The 24554-nt window shown below is 41.5% G+C and overlaps 1 protein-coding gene across 1 annotated transcript in view; it reads left to right on the forward strand.

The window, feature by feature from the left end:
- Positions 1-8887: 8887 nt before the first annotated feature.
- The window catches only part of CHSY3 (chondroitin sulfate synthase 3), a 258961-nt gene continuing 243294 nt past the window's right edge, over positions 8888-24554 (forward strand). The window contains exon 1 of the mRNA XM_039542840.1: positions 8888-8968. Coding sequence (XP_039398774.1) covers positions 8965-8968 — 4 coding nt within the window. The 5' untranslated portion in view covers positions 8888-8964. The remainder of the gene's footprint in view (positions 8969-24554) is intronic.

Genomic DNA, 24554 nt, shown 5'->3' on the forward strand with positions numbered 1-24554 from the left:
AGTCTTTAAGGTGCCACAAGTACTCCTGTTTTTTTTGTGTTGTAGGTGTGTCAGGACAACCATCTACTAGATGAGGCTCCTGACAGGCTGAAGTTTTAGTGTAGACAATCTCTATGTCAGAAAGAGCAAATCCATTCAGTTTATGAAAAAAGTGTCCCAAAACACTTTAAGAGGTTAATGGATTACGCTATGAAGTAATTATTCACATTACAATAATGCTTTATCTGTTTTTTCCAGCCCAAGTACATATGCTTAAAGTGCATTGCATACAATGTTGAAATGTATTTTTGTAAATTATTGAGGTTGGTGGGCGGAAAGCCTAAAAGCAAAAAGTACTGTAATTTCCAGGAAAATGGCCAATGATGAGAGTTTCTTAACTGTGCTGCTCTCTGTGGATTTAACAGTAAGGATAAAATTGTTTTCTCCATAAATCCATTACTGGCTGTTTCAATCTGGTTCTTGCTACTGTCATCTAGTGGAGATTCTCAAAGGTGAGAAAAAGTTCCCGCTGGTTTTTGTCACTTGTGCCTATTTCAATCTAGATTACACGGCTGCCATCTAGCGGTAGTACTAAGGATGCACGCTAGGGTGATAACTGGCCATTTTGTTTAGTGAAGGTGAAACTTAATCAGTGCATTCTTTAATTTCTCCCTCTGTCTTACATAGACCTGTGTTACCTCTAGATTCATTTTGCAGGGCTTCATGGCAGCCTTTTTTGTGCAGTGTTTTTTGGTTTTGTGCTTCAGGTAGCTTCTTATCACAAAAATGTTTAAAAATTTAGAGAAAGAGAAACCTGCCCAGTGGAATTTGCAAGTTTCTTTAAGTAAGAATACAACTCCTGAATATTTGACATAGTGGTCCTTTGTAATAGGTCAGTGTAAGATCCTAGTTCAGTGTAAGGTCCTAGTCTGCTAAATGTGAATTCTGTTCTAGTTTTGGGGAAAACTAGTTGAACCACTGTTTGAAAAGAGAATAGGCTCGAAAACAAAGAGAAGGCCCTTTGGCTTGTTTCAGCATAGGAAGGTCCTGTGGAATTTGCAATAAGCACTTTGGCACACTTGCTAATAAAAATTAGGAAGACACAATTATATAAAGTATAGCACATATTTCTCTGAATTATTTGATGTAATGTTAAGTAATGTGAGGTGGCAAATATATGCACTTTACATTAATGGATATCTTTACTGCAGTAGGTAGTGGAGTGACTGTCTCTATTGGTTAATAATCCAATTCTTTTATTCATTGGATGTCAAACGCCAGACATAACAAGTCATCATGTAGCATTTGTGCATTTTGTGATTAACACAATATTCTGTGTTTTAAAAAAGAGCTCTCCGTTTATTCCAGCAGTGCTTTTAAAGCTAATTTAGTAAAACTACACTACCTGGCTGTGTTTTATAAACTGGATGTACAGCATGAATTCCACACTAAATTATCTCTGAAGCCCCAATTCAGCAGTCCATTCCTATTCAACAAAATACTTAAGCATTTGCTTATATTTAAGCATATTTGTAAGTCTCATAGAGTATGCTTAAATGCCTTACTTTACCAGGGTCTTAGAGATAAAGGAGCCACAAGCTGCTATCCTTTATATTGGTGTAAAACTGAAGTGACACTAATTTCAGGGAAATCTCTCCAGATTGACAGCAGTATAAAAGAGCAGAATTTGGTCCAGAATGCAAAGTTTAGGAGACTAATGATACTATCTGTGATATTCATAAAATATTATATTTGACTATGTTTATTTAACAGACATTTATACACAAAATAGATATTAAAAATAGGACTGTCAAGCAGTTAAAAACGTTAATTGTGATTAATTGCAGTTTTAATTGCACTCAAATAATAATGTAATACCATTTTTTAAAATATCTGTGGATATTTTCTACATTTTCAAATATATTGATTTCAATTACAATACAGAATACAAAGTCTACGGTGCTTACTTTATTATTTTTATTACAAATATTAGCACTGTAAAAAAGATAAAAGAAATAGTATTTCAATTCACCTCATACAAGTACTCTAGTGCAATCTTTTTATCATGAAATTTCAACTTCCAAATGTAGAATTATTTTTTACATAACTGCACTCAAAAATAAAACAATGTGAAATTGTAGAGCCTACAAGTCCTCTCAGTCCTAATTCTTCTTCTTCCTTTAGAGGAGTCTTGGCTTATTGAAGGGGTAAGATTTTTTTATCTCAGAAAATCAGTATTCTGGAGATGGTAGGGGTGTGAGTTATGCAAGGGAAGAGTGAATTCTTGATGCTGCTCCTGTTGGGTTGGGTTTCTAAGCTCACCAGGCTCACCTCCTGCCCAAAGAAGAAAAGAGTTTCATCTTAGAAATCAGAACAGGAGTACTTGTGGCCATCAGGGGCTCGTTCACCTGTACATCTACCAATGTGATATATGCCATCATGTGCCAGCAATGCCCCTCTGCCATGTACATTGGCCAAACCAGACAGTCTCTACGTAAAAGAATAAATGGACACAAATCAGACGTCAAGAATTATAACATTCAAAAACCAGTTGGAGAACACTTCAATCTCCCTGGCCACTCGATTACAGACCTAAAAGTCACAATATTACAACAAAAAAACTTCAAAAACAGACTCCAACGAGAGACTGCTGAATTGGAATTAATTTTCAAATTGGACACCATCAAATTAGGCTTGAATAAAGACTGGGAGTGGATGGGCCAATACACAAAGTAAAACTATTTCCCCATGCTTATTTTCCCGCTTCTATAGTTCCTCACATCTCCTTGACAATTGCTGGAAATGGGCCATTTTCATTACCACTACACACAGTTCTTTTTCTCTCTTGCTGATAATAGCTCACCTTAACTGATCACTCTCCTTATAGTGTGTATGGTAACACCCATTGTTTCGTTTCATGTTCTCTGTGTATATATATATATATCTTCCTACTGTATTTTCCACTACATGCATCCGATGAAGTGGGCTGTAGCCCATGAAAGCTTATGCTCAAATAAATTTGTTAGTCTCTAAGGTGCCACAAGTACTCCTGTTCTTTTTGCAGATACAGACTAACACGGCTGCTACTCTGAAATCTTAGAAATCTGCATTCAGTGTTCGAGGAGGATGGGGATGGTGGAGGGAGGGGAAAGCAGGCAATGATTTGTGCAGAAGGAGGAGGGTGAGGGAGGTGTCTTGCTGTTGCTTCTGGAAGGGTGGTTTCTGGTACTGGGCCCAGCTTGCCAGGTTTGCCTCATTTTACTGAGCTAAGTGGGCTCCCTTCAGATGAGTGAGCCCTAATCTGCAAGAAAGGGTGGATTTAACCTCAGGGACTTGGCATGCAGCAGGGAGAAGAGGCTGGTGCAGGGAAGCTGAGCTCACCAAGCTCCTGATCTCTACAGGTTACCCCCAAGAGCAAGAGGCTGGCTGGGGGCAATTGGGCACAGCATGGGGAGGAGGATATTGATCCCTGGAGCGAGGGGCTGGCCGGGGGCAATGGGACAGTATCCCTGCCTCTCCACCAGAGTTGGGATGGGATACACTTCCTCTTCTCTTTTCTCCTTTTCCCACCCTCTGATGGAGGCTTGGGTTACTGCACGTGACTGGACACTGTCGGGTCCCTCCGCAGCTGATGCCTCCCTTCCCACCCAGACATATGCAATTAATGCCATTTAAAAAATTAACATAATTTTATTTTCAGTTAATCACAGGTCTTAATTGCGATTGACAGCCCTAATTAAAAAGTCAAAAGAGCTATGAATCAACACAACACTGAAACTTAACTATTAGCATGGATTCTAAAAAGTTTGAACCATACCTTAACAAAGACGTTGACCCACTGAAAATTCTGCACTCCAATTCATGGCTGGGTGAACCTCTTACCCTCCCCTTCATGATCAGTTAGCATCCCTGTGGCAACTGCACCAGTGGCTCAGATGTAAAAATGTTATTAGGGAAGTATTTAATATGCTTTAAGATATCTTTAAATGTAACTTAGCAGTTGGAAACAAAGATGAGCCAGCACCACATGACCATCAGCAAGTGCTTCTTAGACAACTGGAGGGCCAAGAACCAGAATTTGAGAATTGCTGCACCAAACAATTCTGCACTTACTGTTGTTTTTGGTGTCCCAGACAGAGTCATAGAATCATAGAATCATAGAATCTCAGGGTTGGAAGGGACCTCAGGAGGTCATCTAGTCCAACCCCCTGCTCAAAGCAGGACCAAACCCAACTAAATCATCCCAGCCAGGGCTTTGTCAAGCCTGACCTTAAAAACCTCTAAGGAAGGAGATTCCACTACCTCCCTAGGTAACCCATTCCAGTTCTTCACCACCCTACTAGTGAAAAAGTTTTTCCTAATATCCAACCTAAACCTCCCCCTCTGCAACTTGAGACCATTACTCCTTGTTCTGTCATCTTCTACCACTGAGAACAGTCTAGATCCATCCTCTTTGGAACCCCCTTTCAGGTAGTTGAAAGCAGCTATCAAATCCCCCCTCATTCTTCACTAGGTGACCAGATGACAAACATGAAATATCGGGACGCGGGGGGGGGGGGGGAGGAGCAAAAAAAAAAAAGCCGGAGCGCCCCCCGCCACCAGGCGGCAGTGGCACAGCCCCGTCTCCACCCAACTCTCGGCTCTGACCCCCGATACATTCCCAGCTCCCCCATCCCCTCGCTCCTGGGCCCAGCCTGGACTCCGAGCTGTGCAGCCGAGCCATGCTCCGGGCCCCTCTTGCAGCTCCCGGCCCAGCCGCTCCTGGGCTTCATTGCACCAGCCCCACAGCAGAGGCTGCTCCACTCTGTCCCGCCCGGGACACTCGCCCCGGGCAGCCCCGCTCCGGCTGCAGGGAGCTTGGGGACCCCCCGGGCAGGGGGCGAACCAGGCAGCCGGGCCCGGCCCCTCCTGGCAGGAGCGTGTCCGCCCCACGTGTGTCTCCACCCAGGCCTTGCCTGCTCCGCACTGCCCTGCAGGCTGCAGGGCTGGAGCAGCCTCCGTGCTGCGCTCCCAGCCCTGGCCATGGCCCGTGTGCAAGCCTGGGAGGGAGGAGGAATGCCGCGTGCTTGGGGAAGAGGCGGGTCCAGGGCGGGGAGTTGGGGAGGGATCCAATGGGGCAGTGAGGGGCGGGGTTGGGGCGGGTCCAGGGCAGGGATTTGGGGAGGGGTCCAATGGGGGAAGGTGGGGGATGGTCGGGGGAAGTGGGGGGTGAAAGCCCCTCCGGGCTCCGTCTATGCACCGGATCGGAGGGCAAAATTCCTTGTTTGTCCAGTGTCCCGACCGAACATCGGTCGGGACGCGGGACAAACAAGCAAATATCGGGACAGTCCCGATAAAATCGGGATGTCTGGTCACCCTATTCTTCTCTTCTGCAGACTAAACAATCCCAGTTCCCTCAGCCTCTCCTCATAAGTCATGTGCTCCAGCCCCCTAATCATTTTTGTTGCCCTCCGCTGGACTCTCTCCATTTTATCCACATCCTTCTTGTAGTGTGGGGCCCAAAACTGGACACAGTACTCCAAATGAGGCCTCACCAGTGCTGAGTAGAGGGGAATGATCACATCCCTTGATCTGCTGGAAATGCCCCTACTTATACAACCCAAAATGCCATTAGCCTTCTTGGCAACAAGGGCACACTGTTGACTCATATTCAGCTTTTCGTCCACCGTAACCCCTAGGTCCTTTTCTGCAGAACTGCTGCCCAGCCATTCGGTCCCTAGTCTGTAGCAGTGCATGGGATTCTTCTGTCCTAAGTGCAGGACTCTGCACTTGTCCTTGTTGAACCTCATCATATTTCTTTTGGCCCAATCCTCTAATTTGTCTAGGTCCCTCTGTATCCTAGCCCTACCCTCCAGTGTATCAACCACTCCTCCCAGTTTAGTGTCATCTGCAAACTTGCTAAGGGTGCAGTCCACACCATCCTCCAGATCGTTAATGAAGATATTGAATAAAACCGGCCCCAGCACCGACCCTTGGGGCACTCCACTTGATACCAGCTGCCAACTAGACATGGAACCATTGATCACTACCCGTTGAGCCCGACCATCTAGCCAGTTTTCTATCCACCTTACCGTCCATTCATCCAGCCCATACTTCTTTAACTTGCTGGCAAGAATACTGTGGGAGACTGTATCAAAAGCTTTGCTAAAGTCCAGAAATAGTACATCCACTGCTTTCCCCTCATCCACAGAGCCGGTTATCTCGTCATAGAAGGCAATTACCGTAGGTTAGTCAGGCATGACTTGCCCTTGGTGAATCCATGCTGACTGTTCCTGATCACTTTCCCCTCCTTTAAGTGGTTCAGGATTGATTCCTTGAGGACCTGTTCCATGATTTTTCCAGGGGCTGAGGTGAGACTGACTGGCCTGTAGTTCCCTGGATCTTCCTTCTTCCCTTTTTTAAAGATGGGCACTACATTAGCTTTTTTCCAGTCATCCGGGACCTTCCCCGATCACCATGATTTTTCAAAGATAATGGCCAACGGCTCTGCAATCTCATCGGCCAACTCCTTTAGCACCCTCAGATGCAATGCATCCGGCCCCATGGACTTGTGCTCGTCCAGCTTTCCTAAATAGCCCCAAACTACTTCCTTCTCCACAGAGAGCTGGTCACCTCCTCCCCATACCGTGCTGCAGAGTGCAGCTGTCTGGGAGCTGACCTTTTCTGTGAAGACAGAGGCAAAAAAAGCATTGAGTACACTAGCTTTCTCCACATCCTCTGTCACTAGGTTCCCTCCCTCATTCAGCAAGGGGCCCACACTTTCCTTGACTTTCTTCCTGTTGCTAACATACCTAAAGAAACCCTTCTTGTTACTCCTAACATCTCCGGCTAGCTGCAACTCCAAGTGTGATTTGGTCTTCCTGATTTCACACCTGCATGCCTGAACAATACTTTTATACTCCTCCCTGTTATTTGTCCAATCTTCCACTTCTTGTAAGCTGTTCTTTTGTGTTTAAGACGAGCAAGGATTTCACTGTTGAGTCCTTAGGCCACAGCTTGCCTAATCAGTTACTCTTATATGTTTGGAGACCAACTACAGGATTTGACTGATACAGTGTAACATATCTTCACAGCAGTACCTAACTATCTGATGGCTCTCTAGTGGGTTTAAATAATAAACCCACCATAATAATCTGAATATCTCCTCTGTCCGTGGGCTTGGATGCAAACCAAATCTGAATAGAGTATTTGTCCTAGTATTTATGTGCCTTTCTTTTAAATGTACTAATTTTGCAGTTTGTATGAAAGTATTAATTATGGCAGCAGCCAGTTATAAGAATTTATGGCTCAGCCAACATACATTTCACATGGCTTCTATTCAAAACTATGACTGTTTTTAAAAATTATTTAGTAGTAGTAGTAGTAATAGCTAGAAATTGGTCCAAATTCACTTTGCCAAGAAGGTTTGTAAATGTCAGTGAACCTGGCCTAAATTTTATGCTTCACTGGTATCACCCAGGCTTCATTAAGTGTCAGAAAAACATTGAACACTATATAGTGGTTACAAAAGTCTCTCCACAGATTTATAATTATGTGTGTTAAAATGTACAAGTTACTTCACCTCTTGAACTGGGCATGATTTGGTCTTTTCATAAAAGATAAATGTGTCCTTTTGTTACACAGTTGAGCAAAATAAACATACCCAACATTCAAACACATTTACAAGCTGAATTCCATTTTTATGGTCTCCAAATAAAAAAAACCCAGCCCAAATAAATTCCAGACAATTTTTGTACAGCTGAGCAAGAGACAGACATAACTGCAAGAATCATGCAAGTCATTGCATTCAGATGAACCCATGTGCCCTTTTGTGATGGTTCTCGGGGTTCCCAGCACTATGGGTCACCTTGTTATCCTCCAGTGTGAGAGAGATTAGAGTGTGCTTAACTGCGTCTCATCTCCCTGACACCACCAGCCTGTGAGCTACCCAAGCACCCTCCTCTGGGCTATGACAGCCCTTACTTTGCCTTGGAGGTTAACAATAGGTGTACCCCAGTTCTCAAACCCTTTTGAAGTCTCCCCTGTTGCATCCAGCCCCATAGCCACTAAATCCTCATAAAAATACAAGGACTGCTGCCCCCAAGGGGACAGTGTAAACGCCAGCATGTATGCTTCAACTCATGATCAGTTCCTTGCTTAATATCACACCAATTAAATATACCTATAGTGAAAACAAGGATGAATTTATTACAGATTCAGGAGATAATGAGGATAATGGAAACAAAAGGGTTACATTTAAAACAATCATAACATGCTTTCTAAAGATTAAACTTAACTATTAGGTTAACCTCCTGTCTAAAGAAGTTTATCCCACCAAAGTCTTTTGCAACATCTTCAATCCAAGCTGGCTGTGATCCCATTTTCATTAATGTGAACACACTACCCATTTACTGCTTAGGTACAGGATGATATAGTGTCTTCTTTGTTCCCCAAATACAGGCTAGCAAGTCTTTGAAGTGTATCTCAAAATAAGGTTCTCTTCCCTCACTGCATCTCTAGAACCGTTAGTTCTTTTCTGAACTTCTTACAATCCTTCATCTGCATTCATTTTATCCAAGTGATGGGGGACCTATTATATGTGAGACAATGCTTAATTTACATTTCAACAGAGAGACAGGTGAATAAACACCTGTTTCTCTACCTCTGCTGTAATATAGACCCTAAAAACATATTTTCAGTATACATACAGAACTCCTTACATTTCACAATTATATTAATGATCAGGGTGACCCAGGCTGGGGTGGGATTAAAACACCACCAGATACAGCTACCCTTGTATTTTGCTAATCAGCATGGGTCAATTAGCAAGTGTTCCTTCCAAAGAAAGCTAATGAACTAATTACCAGTGGGTTGCTGATTCTCTGAGTGGTGAGGTAAATCACCCAGGAGGGCAGAGAACTTGGGTGTGGGGTCATCAGGCAGATGTAGGTTAGTGTGTTTCCTTTGACTGAAGCAAGCCTCATCTTATTGCCCCTATGGGACTACATGAGTAAGTAAGAACTACTCCCATAAGTAAAATTATGAAGAAGTGGGTGCTCAAGTCTTATTTTTTCCTGTTTGCCTAACTTGGTTTTTAACTTTATTTTTTTGGACAAGTTCTGACAATTGTATAAGGTTGAGTTATGTAGGGCTAGCTTAGAACCTTTGTATGATAGTGTTTTAGAACTCTCAGAAACAGAGTTCACAGACAAATGTGAAAGTGGTGTCTACTATAGCAGCACTGCTACTGTATAGGAAAACTTGCCATCAGAACTACATTAGAGTTTAACTCTTACAGTATGTCTGTCTGTTCTGGAAGCAAATGAAATAACTGCGTCTTTCATACAGGTCTAATTACTCCTTCCTTCCCAAGGAACCCTATTGATCTCTATAATACTAACACATTTTCCTTCTTCAGCCATGTGGATAAAATGTTCACAACTGCCTAAGTGACCAAGGGCTAAATTCACAAAGGAACTTGAGTGCCTAACTGCTACTTTAGGCACATAAATCCAACTGTTAGGGATGCTACTACCATTCATAAAATGGCTGCTTAACTGTTGCCTAACCTTGGAGGTACCTAAGGGCTTGCCTACAGAGTGAATTGGTCCATGGCATGCTAGGGTGTGAGGCTATAGAGCACTAGCTTGCTGTGTACTAACTTGCTGTTTTAGAGTTTACTTTGACATCAAAAGATTGTAGATTTGGGGAAAAGGCGGTCAGACTAGATTTCACAATAGTCCCTTCTGGCCTTGGAATCTAGGGATTCAAATTCCTTCTCAAACCACAATGGCACTAAAATATTCCTGCAGCTGCTTAGCCCTTTGGGAGGTGGCTCACTGTGAATAACAGTCTGTGGTGTTTGCAACTATCCAGATAAAGCAAAGACGCCTAGGAAAGTGTATCTGGGAACTATCCCTAAAAAAAACATCTATTGATCTACAGATGGAATCTGCCTTGGTTCAATTTCAATTTGAATTTCAAGTATGTGTCCAATTTGGGATGGACTGTTTGCACAGATCCTCTTAGGACTCTATCTTTGCCACTGATGGTGTAACCTCAGGCCTTGCTGCAGCTGCTTTGAGTTGGCCGTCTGACAGAGCCATCATAAAACCACTTTTTAGTCACCTATCTGAGTCCCATGGTCTAGGGCAACTCAAAGAGGAGCACAGTGATGTACTGGCAGAAGTGCTTCGCAACAGTGTCTGCTCCCAGCTAGGCCAGCCCTGTGTCACTTCACCCATCCACAGTGTAGGGGCCATGACCAAAGAGATGCTGTACTCCAGCAGTTCTTGGTTGCTGGAATAGCCTTGCAGGGCTTGTTTTTGGTGTGAAATCTCGTGTTTAAATACAGTTATGAGGAGATGACAGGATGCTGATCACAATTTGTCTCTGTCTACATAGAGCAGTTAGCTGTAATCTGCATTCTGTTAGCCAACACTCTTCCTAACAGCTGTGTTTAAAAATAAGGTTTTGGTTTGGTTTGGTTTCTTGGTGAAAATAAGCCCTCAGGGGACTTGGTAGTTGGGAATAGTTCTGAGACTACTCTAACTGGCACTGCAGCCAGAGGGAATTCCCGTATAAGAGCATGTGCATAAATGGTGTAAAGCTACCTTTTGTTCCCTCCTTAAACACTTAAAGTGCAGCTCCTCTAGACTCAAAGAATGAGCCCTAAGGCCTCTTTCCTGTTAAGTGCGGAAATCTAGTGATGCTCACCTATCTTGATGGAACTCTCCAGGAACTGTTCCTATTGAAGTCAGTGGGGCAAAACTCCTCTGCACATACATAGGCTTCACTTTACCACTGGCACAGCCTGGCAGACAACCAGTATGCAACATACTGTACTATAGTGAGGCGAGTAAGTGTTAGCTAACAGGAGCATGAACAGGCTGACTCACTATCCTCAGTGGAGCACACAGACCCTGAGTCAGTGTCCATTCTTGCCCTTTTCATGGAGTTTGGTTTTACAGGTAGCTCAGAACAAAAATACAGGAGATATGCTCAGGGAAGGAGCTTAGGCTATCTCTGTAGTTTCCCTCCAGGACTACTACTGTCTAGTTTCCTCTCCACAGAGGGCCATTTCCATCTCCTTTACATTCTGCATAAAGTCAACAAGATGTACTTGCCACAATAAGTCTGCAGAACTTTGGTAGCCTTATATAGGGTTCTAACAGCTGCTAATAGGGTGGTTCCCTGTGAGACCCTGCCACTTGCCATGTGATCTATAATAGCCAAAAAGAACAATACAACTTTTTAAGGTTTATCACAACAACATACACTCAGAATAAACTCCATGGGACTTTAGTTTATTTACTTTAGAAGGCTGAGCTAGCCCTGCTGAAATTTACACCTGTGGATTCAGGGTATTTCAAATGAGATTTCTTCCTTGAAGTCATAATCTACTGAGCACAGTTTTACCTTTAAAAATGTAAATAACAGGCATGAATATGAACTTGGAGTTTCAATATGGTTCTAGCTGACTTGATTTAAATGCCATTTCGGTATTCTGCGGAGCTGATGTAAGAATCCTTGGTGGGGTGGAGGGAGACTATCTGAATATTCCATGGTGAAAATTACAGTAAAACTGGAGGCCTACAATAACCTGGGTCCAGGTGTAAGATGCACTTCCCGGCTTTGATCTGAGACCTAAGAGCACAGTGTGAGCAGTTTCTCCTTTTATTTTTTTAAGTTTCCAAATTGCTAAGGCTCTCTTGCCTCTTTTTTTTTTTTTTTGCAAAACCTTGTTCCAAGGAGTTGAATCGCAAAACGAGTTATCTTACATGCCATACTGAGGATGTACCAATTTTTATGCCCCATGCCATACATTTTTCAGTGATGCACATAGTTTTTACCTGTTTGATTTCTGTTTGTCATGATACAATACTAAATTCTCACTCACCAACTGACAGTTACATTAACTGAAAATACAGCATTACCAAAATCACTTTCAACTTGCACGAAAAACAAATAGTATGGGCAGTAAATGAGTGCACTGTATTTAATTGAACTGAATCCTAGTGCCATGATTTTATATAGACCATTGTTTATTAATAGCACTAGTTTTATTGTTTAACTTTGAAAAAAGTTGAAGATAATTGAACAAGCACATATACAGTAGTTCCATGAGGTCCATGGTTTAATGTTACATTTAATGTCTCCCTGTAGAAATGGTTTCATAATTTAAATAACTGTTAGCCATTTAAAAGTCCATGTGAAAAGTAATCCAGTTAAGAAAGTAGTAGATTATACTTCAACTGGTCAGTCACATCTCTTGTGCCTGTATTGTTCTGGGTGGTTTTATGTTGCTTTGAAATTCTTGCAATATGTATTTCCAAGGAGGTAAGTAAATGTGGGAATAACTACTTTTATCTGTGTAGAGTCTTGCTTTTGTTGGTACAAAGCTAGACCCTCTGTCACCTTCCCAGGCATTACTTAAAAATTAATATATTTCCGGGGTGGGGAGGGGGACACAATAGCAATATTTTAGAAGGCCACTTCCTGTGCCTACTCACAATAAGGTAAAGGGCCCATTAACCTTTTATTGCCACGTAACCGGGCTGCACACAAAGTTGGCTGATCTTGAGAACAGATGGAGAGACCCTGCATCTGAGACATTGTGGTTGCTTCAAGCAGTACTAAAGGTGAACTGATCCCTGGCAGCTCCTGGGTTCTGTGCAGAGGCCAGATGGCGGAGAGCTTTCTGTCTCCTCCCTCCTTAGCTGTGCTAACTGCTCTAGTGCACTCGTGGGCCTGGCTCCATGTCTGTAGAGTTCAAAGGCCAGTGTACCAACCTCCTACACAATTTAACCCCTGACTATTTTTCATCATAATCGGGATTAAAACTTGAGTGCCATAGCTTGTACGCATGCATGTGTGAGAGTAAAAGTTGCTACCATATGTGGTATGGAACCAGAATTCTTCCCTTTTTGAGAGAACACAAATTCTATGCAATTTGAAACCAGACTGAAAGTACTAGAGAACATAAAATAGATAGAAGATGGACAAAATGACTAGAGGTGCATAAAACCTATCTAATTATAATGATTATATGCAACCACTTAGATAAAATCTTGGTTGAAGAGATGACACACAAGTTGGGCAGGAAAGTTAATTTCTGCTCTGACACTTGGAGACTTCATTTTTCTTCATCTCAAATCAAGATCAAAATCAACTCAAATCCTTTTGTAGAACTGAAATTGCACAATATTTTATTTTGGAAACATTTAAACATTTGTGCAGTGGAAACACCAAAATGTTCCGAAAATGAACCATGCTTCCCAAGATCCTTCACTTCCTGGCTGCCCAAGTGACTTGCAGGCTAGATAGGGAGCACAAGGAGCTGGAAATCTAGGCAGCCTATGGAACCTGGGAGCCATGTAGCCAATCAGGTGGGCTACAAGGGAACAAAGGATCCCAAGGGGCTGAGCAATCTGGGAACCTTCAGAACTGGTTGCCTGCAAGGTGGAGCTGTGCAGCTTGGGGACCCTGGGAAGCTCGTTGGGTAAACTGCAGGAGAACTGGGATCTTGGGAGGCAGGTAGGCCAACCTTATCGGCCTGCTTCTGTTTAAAGTTTTGGGGGAATCAACACATTCCTGTGGAACATATTGATTTTGTAGAATCAGCATTTTACGATTGGGGTTGGGGGGAACTGTTCTACCAGAAAACTTTTGAACATCTCTATGTAAGCAGAGTCAGGATGAGCTCTACCCTGACATCTGGTGGTGAATTATGGCAAGTGTGGAAAAGAACTTAGGGGGCTGATCTTGTTTGCATAGGAACACCCACTCCGCCTAGCATGAGCCCACGGCAGCCCCAAATGGTCACTTTGACAGCTGTGCGATCCCCAATTTCTCAGTTATTGGGGTAGGAGGAATAAAGTGTTACCCTGATTATGTGAATGAAGGACTGAGACTGTTTTATGACAGAGGGTCTCACCATCAACTAAGTAGCACTCGCTAGACAAGGGACATAGGTTCCAAAACCCAGTGAATTGAGAGAGGTTGGGGACAGGTGTGTGTACCTGATGGTATTGCCCCCCCCTTTGAGGGCCTGGCACACCAATTGCTGATTTTGATTCCATTAAGAGTCTAACTAGAGACTGCTGAGCTGAATTCACTTTGGGCTAATAGTGCACTAGCACTGGGGCTCCCCTACTACAAGCTGAAATCACTAAGAGCTGAAACCACTAAAAGAGCTAAAATTACTGAGCTGAGATCACTCAGTGCTGTGTTAACTAGTGGGGGAGCCTGAAGATATATTGCTAAGCAGCTGGCAGAGCAGTTTGCAGGACGGTTGGAGCAAGCGCAGAGGAGTGGAGCTGAGCAGTTTGTGGGGACAACTGGAGTGGTTCATGAGATGGCTGGTGGAGCGGAGCAGCTTGCAGGACAGTTGGAGCGGCCCACGGAACAGTGAGTGAAGCAGAGTGGAGCAGTTTGCGGGGACGGCTGCAGCAGACCTCCACGGAGAGGTGGGGCAGTCAGCCTTGGCCCATGTAAGGTGCCCCTTAACACCTCATGTACCCCCCCCCAATACCACCCAGGCGAGGGGGGTAAAACTCTGCAAATGAATTTTTGAACTCTGGGGTGTCACTGACCAGGGACAGAGACTTTTGGGTTGTTGGACTTTGGGGTGATTTGGACTTAAGACCCTGAGGGGAAAAGGACACTTCCAAAACTTACTTGGAGGTGGGTCTTTTGCTCATGGTTTGTGTTATGGATCCTGTTTGTGGTGTTTTCCCAATGTAATGCCACATTGTTTCCCTCCTTTATTAAAAGGATTTTGCTACACTCGGATTCCGTGCTTGCGAGAGTGGAAGTATTGTCTCCTAGAGGCACCTGGGGGAGGGTGGTATGTAATTGTCCCAGGTCTCTGGGTGGGGGCTCGAGCCGGTTTTGCATTGCATTATTGAAACGGAACCCCTGGATACTGAACCCGGCCCTTGTTGCTGCCAACTCAGAGGAGCAGAAGGGTTACATCTAGATGACACAATGACTAAACAAATTAATTTGTACATCTGCAAACACTCTTACATTTTGGGATGGGCTGCTTGCTGGAAATAAGATTTTATTTTTTAAACTGTTTGCTAGAGTGCACATTGTGTAACATAGTAAGCTCCTAGCATTTCTCACCTTAATTCACAGAAATTATATATTTTCATATTTATTATCATGAACCATTTTAGTGTGCAAAATTTGGCCTTATTTCTAATAATTTAAGTTGCTGAGACATGCATATGCAGGGCTGGAGAATAAATTTAGAGACCATATAAGCAGGATCCATTAGAGGTATAGATCAATGGGATTATGATAATGCATTTATTATACATTTATACATATTAACAAGATCTGAATTCTATTGTGACTATGTGGTGGCATAGGAGAGCGTATTCAACTAAAAAATTAAGGTTTTAGAAATTATTAATTCTCCCTCTATTTGGAATTGTGCCTCTAGGTACTTTGATACTCTCAAAAGCTACATATATATGCAATGAGAATTCTCACTCAACCTTCCCAACTGCAATAACTCAGAATACTTTGCTTGTTCAAATGAAATTTGATGGTTTGCATTCCTCCTGGCTGCTATTTTTCTCCTGTTTTAGATGCAAACTCCTTCCTAGTCTACTTGTCTGATGTGCTTAGACAGGATTACAGGAGGCTCCCAAAAGTTCCTTGTTAAAAATGTTGCCACAATGCTGAAAAAAGTCTGAGCAATTTATCTGCCTCTGGAGTTTGCCTTTTCTCTAGATTCAACTGAATCCTCCTTCCCAAAACTGACTCTTCTAGGGTTCATAAAAGCCTGTAATCCTTTTGCCAGGTGTCAATGGCAGTAACCAGGGATGGGCTCAATAATCTGGTTAGGGGATCCTTCTTAAAATAAAACCTACAGCTCCAGTCCTTGCCTATAACCATTTTAATTCCTAAAACCTGGGAGAGAAAAACATAAAACCTCTACTCACTTTTACAGGTGTTTCTTTCCCACTCACAAGAATCCAGAATTCCTGGGGATATGAAACCACAAATACTACTGTACTTATTTGAGTAAAATATTGCCCTTATTTACATAAAAATGAAGAAACTCAAATAGTATATGGAGGGACATGGCCAACCTCACTGTCACAATTATTACTTTGCCCAACTTGTATTCCTATGTGCTTCAACATCAAAGCACATCAGGAACTTTCATAACTGGCCCTGTGGATCCTGCTACTGCATGGCATGCAAGTGTGCTCTAAGTTTGTACCCCCATCTTGCCAAAACCTGAACCAGTAGGTGTAGCTTAGACTTTGGTGGTGTTTGGTCTGGTTTTATGAGGTCAGCTTGTCTACTAGTCCCACAGCAGCAAAGTCAGTTCCACCATTTGGTTCCACAAAAATCCATTCCACTGACCCAGCTTAGTCCCCGAGAGTTTGCTGTACACGGGACTTAAAGTTTGTTGGTGAGAAATTTGGAACTGGATGAAGTTTTTGGTCTTTCAGACAGAAGCTTATTGGCTGGGCAGAGAACCCACATACAGAGCCCACTGCACAGGTTGACCAACTTTGTACATGGTAAATCTTGTACAATTCTTATCCCCTTTCGTGAATGCAGTAATTTGTTTAAAAAAACTATCATCTTTCATAAAATCAGAACATTAAGAAACTTCAAATAATGCACCACACTTATTTTGCTCACCTATAGTTCTAATTTATGTACATGAAAATTGCCATTAGTTAATATTTCTATTTTAGATGGAAGCAGAGAGCTCTCCCTGTAGCCCTTCTAGCTAGGGGGCTTACAAGTAATTTTAAAGAACCAATTTTATTTTTCCCCTCCCCCTCCTTATCTGGTACAATTTGGGATATTGACATATGTATATGCTTTTCACTCCCACTCATCCCCATTATGCTTACACTAACTCTTCATTCACTGGACCAAATTCTCATTTGCACCAAAGCCTCTTTACAGTGTCAGAAGGGGGCAAAGAGTCTAGTGTAAATGAAAATAAAGTCAGTACGCTCTTTGGAGCACACTTCTAGTGGGTGCTTCTAATATGTTTGTTTGTCAATTGGTGTAGACTCCCTTTGGTTATAATTCAAAGAAAGCAATTTTGTTTATAGAGCCCAACAAATTATGAAATCTTCCTCTGTCTCACCTCTGATCTCCATTGCATACTTGGCTCTGTATGAGACCTTATCATAGACTACAGGGAAATATTTGTGGAAGTCCCTTGACAAAATATTGGCAGCACATCACCAGGGCATATGCGTCATCCCTCCTGTGTTCAATAGATTAGAAAGTCACACTCCTTTCTGCTCTTTGGATTGTCTGGAACTACAGGGAAATGTACATGACATTGTGTTCTCTTCAGAGTCTTTGGGTGTCACTTTTTTCTAGTTCTCTAAATCTCTCCTAATTAACTCCATTGACAGAGAATCTGTACAGTTACGTCTGAAACTGATTCACTTATAATAATGATGGCTTAAAAATGCTTTTTTAGCAAAACTGAAACTTCACTAACATGAGCTGTCATGCTGTGCCTCCTCACTCTTTGGGTGGGGGCAAATGACTGGGCACAACTATGACTGTCAGTGTTTGTTAATATCACCCACAACCCCAAAAAAGGACTCAGACACAAGTCATCTCCCCTCAGTCCCTTCCTTGACCCAGGAATGAATTTGGCCCTATGTGTGAATTTGGCCCTCTGGGATTTACAAGTATAAATGCTGGGTTCCATTCCCAAATGCAGATTTTTGAACACTGTGATTGCTTGCATCTCATCTATGGCTATTGAGCCTTCTGTTCCTCCCATAGTCCTAGCTACAGTAGGAAGTTAACCTACTAATCCAGGCAGTTGTCAACAACTCCTTTGCAATGTTTCTTAGTCTGGTGCTGAAAACAGTTAGCGCTAGTGCAGGCAAGACAAATCTTTTCAGCAGCATGACAGAAAGCTGTCCCTGAGTTTGCATTGTTACAGTGGCCACAAAAATAGGAAGCCAGTTCTAATGGCAGAACTGCCACACGGTGTTTATATACAAAGCAGTGATGTGAGTGCACTTAATTATAAAAGATGCTTTGAAATATATGATTAGAAAATAAGATATAAGCCACTGCAGGTATTCAAGCATGCTATGACATACTTTTCCAAGAGTTAAGAAACTGAAACTGAATAAATGAGGCAGAAATAGCAGCTCTTCTAGAAACAGAATGCCAGACATCATAATAATGCCTATCTTTTCTATGTAATGTATAAAAATAATGTTCTGTCTAACACTGCCTGTGATATACAGGGAACCCTTTTCTCAATCTGATTAGAAAAATCACAATTGATACCCAGCAAAGACTGAGCTGAATGAAAATTTAGATTAGTTCATTAGTGATGTGTGTCCTCTAGAAAACATTCTCCAATAAACTGCTCAACTTTAAGATATTTAAGGAATTTCATCAAATACATGCCTCACTCCCAAGATAGCTGAAGCAACAAGGATTTTGTTGCAATAGCTGTATTAAAGTCCAAGCAAAAACTACAGTGTTCTTACTAGGGTCTTCTACTGGTAACTGATATATTGTCATACATCCAGTCAAATGTTCTCTTCTGAATGCTGGTCAGACTCCTGCAAGGAAATCCCATTGCCATATCCAGTGTGATTTTAGGCCTGTGGGAGTCTAAACAGAGTCCAGGAACTGCCCATATCTTGGGAACTCTAGGCTCACTTTCAAACGGCAGATCCTCTATCTAGCCCTAGCCCCCTCCTAAGCACTGAGACCTCCCATTCTAACTCACTAGTCCCTGTTACCACAGCTGACCCTCTCAGGTCCCCCCCCACCCCCCCCCCTTAGCTCAAACATACCCTATCCTAGAACTCCAGCTGACTGGGTAGCAGGGGCGGCTCTATGGTTTTTGCCGCCTCAAGCACGGCAGTCAGGTGGCTTTCGGCACATGCCTGCAGGTCGTCCGCTGGTCATGCAGATTTGGTGGCATGCCTGTGGCAGGTCTGCCGGTGCCACGCCTTCAGCACCCCTGCCGCTGAATTGCCGCTGAAACCGTGGGACCAGCGGACCTCCTGCAGAAAGGCTGCCAAAGGCAGCCTGACTGTCACCCTCACAGCTACTGGCAGGCTGCCCCCTGTGACTTACCACCCCAGGCACATGCTTGTTGCGCTGGTGCCTGGAGCTGCCCCTGCTGGGTAGTCTGGGTCCACCGGTGAGGCTAACTTTTCAAAGAGCATCTTGTAAGTATCGTACATAGCACATCCAGGCTTATTTCGCACAGGATTCTAGCACTATTGCTCTTTACTTAAGCCTGAGAAATATACAGAATACATGTAATACAGGAAAAAAAAAACAATCATCCTCCCACTCTAGCTTGTCCTTCCTTTGGGGGACCATCCGAGGTAAGGTAGGCAGGATTCTCTCTGCTTCATTAGACTTCTGCAGCAACTTCCCTCGCATGAGCTGGTGAAAATGGTTAAAGACACTGCCCCCCCCCAATAGATCCTAACCTTTTCATGATCTTCCAGTCCCTGTTAGGTGACCCCAGGATCAGTCTCTTCAGGTGATCCCAGGTCCCTATCAGGTGATTTCATTGCCAGATGACCTCTCCTTGACAAACCACTTCTGCTATGTAGAAGCCAGGCTATTGTTTATGATTCTATTTGAATAGACAGCCATCCTGATTTAACAACCCTCTATTGTCAATCCACTTGTGATTTTAGTCCAACGTGGAAGTAAAAGAACAACAGAAGACAAAAAGCTGCATCTTCAAAATGGAGTTTGCTGTGTGGTAAAGATACATAGATGCACACAATTCATAAATTGTACAGACTGCCAAACTGTTACTTGTATATATAGTTTCAGCCTAATCTCCTGTTTAATGAAGTTTTTACCCCACAGTGTACTTGCTGTTTTTTTTTTTTTCTTTTAAAAATATGTGAGGGTTATGCAGTGACTGGAATCCCATATGGGTTTGCAAGCTATGGCATGATGGTCTCCTTGATGCGTGTGATTTTAGTGGCTTTGTTTGGGGAATGATCTCTAGATCATTACATGTGGTCATCTTTCTCTGTATATTAATTCATCCTGTTACCCCCAGGATTTCCCTCTCTCTCTCCTTCCAACCACTAACAGCCATGAGTTCCACTCAGCTCCCTCTCTGCCATTGTTCCATTTTTGAATTGATGCAGAGTTGCATAAACTCTGTTAAGACCCTTTATGTATGAGGGAACATTTTTACTAGTAATATAAACCTGCCAATAAACACCCATCTCCTTCCCTGTCCCTACCTCCCTGGAACTAGTCAAAGGCAAGAGTCTTCACCTAGAAACAGATTCCTGTTTATCCCAATTTTTGATTATCCAATCTGGCTCCAGTCCCAATTAGATCAGATAAACAGGGTTCCACTGTAAATTTAAAGCACACTCAAAAATCAATCACAAGAGGGGGAGGTTGCACACATTGAGTAACTGGTACTTTCAGTAAAAATTATTTAATACATTTTGTGAAAATATAACTCAAGATTCTAGGTTTTTTTTAAAAACTCCCCATTTTTCCATGGCAAGTGTATTTCTAGGATCCCTGCACATTAGGTGTATAGATACAATATTTCTATGTAGGGTTTTCTTTTGCTGACTTCTTTTCAGCCAAAATATAGATTTCAGACTTTTCCAGTTCTGTCTTCCTATTCTTCCACTTATAAATACATCCAAAAAGGACAACCATCATGATATATTTGTTCTGAAATACAGGTGCTGTGTGCTCTGTAAAAGCATACCCAGGTAAATTCATCAGGAGTTACTTAGAATCATAGAATATTAGGGTTGGAAGAGATCTCAGGAGGTCATCTAGTCCAACCCCCTGGTCGAAGCAGGACCAAATACTTGATATGAAGCTATACATATTGGACTATATACTGGATGGACTGACTTGAGGGGACCACAAAAGAGGCTTTTTGTGATACCCAATTCCCAGGCTACAAGAACAGAGTCCAGTCCCAAAAAGCAACTTAGAGCAACATCAGACCTGCTGTAAGATTGATAAGCTGCATTATCCTCTGAGAGACCATTGCAGCATCTGTAACTCATTGGAGCACAAGGATTATTCTGGTCAAGCCCACCTTTCTACAACCATAATAATGGCTACACAGGATCAGACCAATGGTCTATCTAGCCCAGTATCCTGTCTTTTGACCCTGGCCAGTACCAGATGCTTCAGAAGAAATTAACAGAACAGGGCAATTGTCAAGTGATTCATCGACTCAGTGGCTTAAGAACACCCACAGCATAGGGTGGCATCCCTGATTATCTTGGCTAATAGGTCCATCAATGGCTATCTTCTATGAACTTATCAATTCTCTTTTGGAATCCAGTTATAGCTTTGATCTTCACAACATCCCCTGGCAAAGAGTTCCACAGGTTTACTGTGTTGTATGAAGAAGTACGTCCTAACATTAGTTTTAAACCTGCTGTGTATTAATTTCATTACGTGACTCTGGTTCTTTTGTTCTGTGAAGGGATAAATAAAACTTCCCTATTCACTTTCTCCACACCAACTATGCCCCCATATACACAGGTTGTGAGGAAGTAGCACAAGAAGGATCCCTGCTTGGCTGGAGCAGCACAAAACCCCTTAGAGATGAGGATCTGGTCTATTATAACTAAGTTTTCCAATTTTAGGCCCTCGTCTTGCAAATATTCACACACCTGCTTAACTTTAGTCAGATGAGTAGTCCTGTTGAAGGTAATGAATATTAGGCATATGCCTAAATGTTTACAAAATTGGTGTTTCACTAAATAAATCAAAAACATTTATTGCTATAAAGTATGTATTGAAAATACTCCAAATCTACCATTTCTTGATCTTGAAAAATTTTTAATGGGAGGTGGTAGACTTTAGAGATCACCCACTTTAATTGGGAGCTCATACTCAAGAGTATAGGGTTTTGAAGTAAGACAGCTTTTTTTATAATTCAATGAAAACAAATTTTTTTAAAACTGATATTTACTTATGAAATGTGACCTAATATGCCTAAAGACACTACAAATCAAATACTGAAACACAGAAAGCCTATTAAGTCAGTAAGTAACAATAACTATCCAAGGACAATTTATTCTAAGTATCAGAGGGGTAGCCATGTTAGTCTGGATCTGTAAAAGCAGCAAAGAGTCCTGTGGCACCTTATAGACTAACAGAGGTATTGGAGCATGAGCTTTTGTGGGTGAATACCCACTTCGTCAGATGCGTATTCACCCACAAAAGCTCATGCTCCAATACGTCTGTTATTCTAAGTAGAATTTTAAAAAATAGATACTGATTCTGTGTGGTTTTGATTTGTTTGGTTTTTTTTCCCCTGCCCACAGATGTTCCTTTTCCTGCAGAGTATTTGAATCTTTTCAGCATTCTAGATTCCCCAGGAAAGGAATCTCAGAGTACAGACTTTATATTTTGCCAAATATAGAACTCTGTTGGAAAAAAATGTCTATCCCTACAAGACTTTTTAAAAAAGTTTATACATAATTTGCTCTAGCTACATTCTGCAAAAAAGCAACAAATAAAAGATAATGATTTCAGAGTCTAATGAATTTCCAACAACTAAACTTATAAAGCAAATATACAGTTTCTTCAAAATGCCTTTTCTGGTGCTAAACTGGATAGATATCTTGAAGTAAGAAAATAACTTCTCCAGATAAATTTCAGATGAAAAGCTGAATTAGCATGAAAGGACTCCAGAAAGCATCAGCCTGCAAACACAATATTGTTTCACAAGGTGGCACAATTACTCTTAATATTTAAAGAGATTTATGAATGAATCTCTTTAGCAGTTAATATTTCTATTTAAGTAGCCTTGTCAAATAAATCTTTGTTGCTTTAATTGTTCTATAACCAACCTATTTATATTAAAACAAAACAGCAGGTTTAAAGTAGACTTTAAATAATAGTGAATCAGACTCATGTATAAAGTCCATTATGAGCTTCTACCGACTTTAATGTGGATTTGCAATGACAGTTTCAGATCCACTGTAGACTTCACTCTGGATGGCCATATATTACAATCAAGCTCATGGGAGTTAATTAGGGCTTAGATTGCAATTTAGCCAAGGAAGAATTCTTAAATGGCCTGAATGATTCAAAGCATCTTTTACTGGCTGACACCTCTGAAGCTGTATGCAGCCAGATTGAAAATATATTCCATTTGAAGGGAGGAGGAGTTCCTTCCTGCTCGGTTCCCCATCCTTACTTACCACTTAGAGGAAGACTGTCTGACTGTAGAAAAACACTGAATATTTTCAGAGCTTCTATTTAAAACGTAGTTCTGAATAGGACTCTCTCTTTGGAAAACAAAGACGTGAATGCATTATGAGATTCTGAACTTCAGATCTATCCATAGATATGTAGTAAGAAGGTTATCTGCTGAGATGCCCCTTAGCATTGCTCTTCTTTAGGAGTCAGATCCTCACCACAACTGTCCAGTGAAAACCTGTTTCATATGTTTTGAATAAGACATCCACTTACTGTCATTTTGTGTTCAGACAATCCTGAAATCTGATCTAAATAAAGCACAGAAGTAAATACTTAAATCAGAAGTTATCTGAGTTTTAATGAACGTGGTGATGTAGCAAACGAAATCCATGCTAAAACATAAATTTTTCATTATATGTTATACAGAGAAAACTACATCATAGGATTCCTCTAAACTGATTTTAAGTAACTGCCTGTAAAAACTCGTCAGACCATAGTCATCTGTAATATCTGCATACTTTGATATAGCAAGCAACATTTTTAACATATGAGCAATAATAATCTCAAACTATATGAAAACTAAGTAATGTGACTTCTTATTACTTAAAATTCATTTTAAGTAAAAGCTTAGAAGTAATTGATGGCCTAATTCTACAAATACTTATGAGTAAATTTACACATGAGTAGTCCCACTGAGTCCAATGAAATTACTCATGTGAGTAAACTTACTAAAGTGCTTAAGTGTTTGCATAACTGGATCTACAACTAGATATCTTGATTCTTTGTTCTCTATTTCAAAATATTTTTTTCCACTCTTGGTTCCAACCTTTCAATTTAAGCTATGGAAATGCCTGCCTGAATTCCCAGAAGGAAAATAGTCATAATTTTCATGCAAATTGGACTTTTTCTGATCATATAATTATTTCAAGACATACAGCAATTTATTACCATATTGTAATTCAAGGGTGATTCAACTTTTTTATTTAAGTATTCCTACTTGTGCCTTGCCAGTTGTTTCAAGTTGCAGACTACAGCAACATTTCATTTGATGGCTCTGATGCTAACATGACGGGAAAATCTGTTATTTGAATAAATTTAGGGCTTTGTTTTGTGTTCTAATTGAAAACAATATATTTGAAAATGTAGAAAACACCCCAAAATATTTAAATAAACGGTATTCTATTATTCTATAATCTATTATTGCTTAACAGAGTGATTAATATAAATTAATATAGATTAATCAATTTTTAATCGCTTGACAGCCCTAATAAAATTTCTAACAAACTGGAAACAACTTTTTTCTATCTTGCAATAATCTTGTCAACACTCTCTTCTGCAATGTTTTGAAAATGCATGACTACTAAACCAAGAGACATAACTCAAAA

This window comes from Mauremys reevesii, linkage group 6 (genome assembly GCF_016161935.1).
Source record: "Mauremys reevesii isolate NIE-2019 linkage group 6, ASM1616193v1, whole genome shotgun sequence".
NCBI classification, from domain to species: Eukaryota; Metazoa; Chordata; order Testudines; family Geoemydidae; genus Mauremys; species Mauremys reevesii.